This window comes from Manacus vitellinus, unplaced genomic scaffold (assembly GCF_001715985.3).
Source record: "Manacus vitellinus isolate BGI_N305 unplaced genomic scaffold, ASM171598v3 scaffold_165_pilon, whole genome shotgun sequence".
In the NCBI taxonomy this organism is placed as follows: Eukaryota; Metazoa; Chordata; class Aves; order Passeriformes; family Pipridae; genus Manacus; species Manacus vitellinus.
In genome coordinates, this window is record NW_021939163.1 from 48,452 (window position 1) to 51,275 (window position 2,824).

At 63.7% G+C, this 2,824-nt stretch overlaps 1 protein-coding gene across 1 annotated transcript in view; it reads right to left on the reverse strand.

Annotated features, from left to right (window-relative positions):
* Positions 1-2,824, reverse strand: part of LOC103760501 (tenascin-X-like) — a 37,365-nt gene that overhangs the window by 21,225 nt on the left and 13,316 nt on the right. The window contains 4 exon segments of the mRNA XM_029958652.1: positions 78-339; positions 439-692; positions 1,667-1,820; positions 2,336-2,448. Of these exon segments, the coding sequence (XP_029814512.1) occupies positions 78-339; positions 439-692; positions 1,667-1,820; positions 2,336-2,448 (783 nt within the window).

Genomic DNA, 2,824 nt, shown 5'->3' on the forward strand with positions numbered 1-2,824 from the left:
TGTCCCTTCCCCCCATCCCCTTCCCCAGGACATTCCTTCCCAGTGTCCCCCCGTCCTGTTCCCAGTGTGTCACCCACCTGTGGTCCCCAGGAGTGTTCCGTCCCCTCGGGGTTTGGAGGGGGGTCCCTGTCCCTTCCCGAGGGCCATGTGCCGGCGCAGGACATATTCCAGGATGGCGCGGGCCACTGCTGGCACTGTCTGGTTGCCCCGGAGTGGGAAGTTGGTGGCCCGAAGGTGGCTCTCAAGGCGCTGGAGCAGGGACCCACTGTACGGGGACAGCCGAGCCACCAGTTCCTGCAGGGAGGGGATACCCGGGGACAGCGGGGACCATGGGGACAGCTGGGACCACGGGGATTCTGGGAACTCTGAAGATAATGGGGACTTTGGGGGCACTGGAGACCCCAGAGACTGTGGGGTTGGAGGTGACCTTGGGGACACTGGGGTCACTGGTGACTCTGGGAAGCTTGGGGGTTCTGGGGATGCTGGCCACACTGGGAAGTCTGGTGACACTGGGGACCTTGGGAATTCTGGAGACACTAGTGACCCTGGAGATTCTGGTGACACTGGTGATTCTGGTGACACTGGTGACCTTGGGGGCGCCGGGGATCCCAGGGACCCTTGACCTACGGGGGATGCCGGAACCCGGGGGGATGCTGGTGACCCCAAAGACCCATGTGAACCCAAGGACACATCTGGTGATGCAGGCGATGCTGGTGACCCTGGGGACCCCAGTGACCCTGGGGACCCTCGGGCTGACGGTGCCACTGCTGGGGACCCCAGGGAGCCCTGAGGGGACCCTGGGGACCCCTCATGGGGGGGCACAGCCAGGACAAGTGCTGTGGAGCAAAGGGGACTGGGGTCACTGACCTGTCCCAAGAGTCCCCAGTGGGGACACTCCTGCCCCAGCTCTGTCCGAGTCCCCAGTCCCAATGCTGTCCCCATCCCTGGGCCATCCCCCTCCCTGTCCCCATCTCCATGCTCTCCCTATGTGTGTCCCTAACCCTGTCCCCATCCCTGTCCCTGTGTTCATGCTATCCCACGCTGTCCCCAAACCCATGATTATTCCATCACTGTCCCCCTTCCTGTGCCATCCCTATTCCACTATTGTCCCCAACGCTGTGTCATCCCTGTCCCTGTGCCTGTGCCATTCCCATCCCTGTCCCCATCACTGTGCCACCCCTGTCCCCATGTCTCTGTCACTGCTGTCTCCATACCCATGCCACCCCCTTCCTTGTCCCCCTGCCATCCCTGTCCCTATCCCTATCCCCATCCCCATGGCCATACCATCGCTATCCCCAACCCCATTCTTTTGCCATCCCACCCCTGTCCCATGCCACTGTCCTCACTGCTGTCCCATCTCCCCCCCCGTGCCATCTCTGACCACACGTCTGGGCTGTTCCCATCCCTGTCTCCTTGACTGTGACACCGTGCCATCCCTGTCCCCACCCTGTCCCCATGCCACCCTCTGTCCCCACGTCTGTCCCTCCATCCCCACTCCCATCCCTGTCCCCACAGTGTCCCCAACCCCGTCTCTGTCCCCCCCACCCTTGTCCCTGCAGTGTCCCAGTTGTCCCAGGTGCCTCCCAGCTCGCGTGGCAGGCGCTAGGGACCCCAGCCCTCCCATCCTGTCCCCGTGCCACCCCCATCCCCACCCCCCTGTCCCCACCTGTGCGCAGGCGCAGCACTCCTGCTGCCCCCAGGTGAGGCCCCCGCCGGGCCTGGACCAGCAGCTCAAAGGGGCGGCCTGGGGACAGCCCTGTCACCGAGAAGGCCACAGCAGAGCCAGGCAGCTCATGTGTCGTCATGGCCATGGGGTCATCCTGGGGATGGGGACAGTGTTAGGGGACAAGGCAGACACCTTGGGGGGATACTGGGGACACACTAGGGGTCACACTGGGGACATGTGTGGGACATGCAGGGGACACCACGGGGGGGACACATTGCAGGGACACTGCGGACATGGGGACACATTGGGGAGGTGTTGGGGACACACTGGGGACACCACGGGGACACACTGAGGTCATGTTGGAGACACGTTGGGGGGATGTCTTGGGTACGTGTTTGGAACACACTGGGGACACCAGAAGGGGACACACCGGAGGGACTCATTTGGGATATGTTGGGGACATGCAGGGAACAGCATGGGGGGACACATTGGGGACATCATGGGTACATGTAGGGGACATGTAGGGGACACATTTGGGCCAGCCCACTGCAGTCACATAGGTGGTGTGGGGGTCTCACCCTTCCAATGTCCCTGTCCCCCTTCCCCACATCCCTGGCCCCCATGTCCACCTCATGTCCCCTGCCATGTCCTCCCTGTGTCCCCACTCACCAGGGGAACAAGTGTCACCCGGTAGCCATCGGGAGGGGGGGAGGGCCGGGGCCAGGTGACACGCAGGGATGTCGAGGTGCGGGTGGCCAACCGTGGTGTCACTGCGGGCACCTCTGCAGGGACAGCATGCGGACACCATGAGGACACCAGGGGGACATCACAGGGACATCTATGGGATGGGGGTGCCCTGGGGACACCCTGGGACACCTTGGGAATACCATGGGGACACCAAAGGGACACCACGGGATGGGGACACCGGGGATGGGGCACTGGAGGGTCCTGGGAGGGGCACGGGGGCACCCTTGGGGACACACTGAGGTGGCACAAGAACCCCCCATGGATGGGAAAAGAACTGAGGGAGCACTGCAGATACTGGGATGGGGGCACTGGGATGATATTGGGGGGCACTGGGGAGCTCGGGGGGGGCATTGGGACCCACTGATGTTGCACTGGACCACCCCCCCAGGTCGGGGGAACAGCCGGGGATGT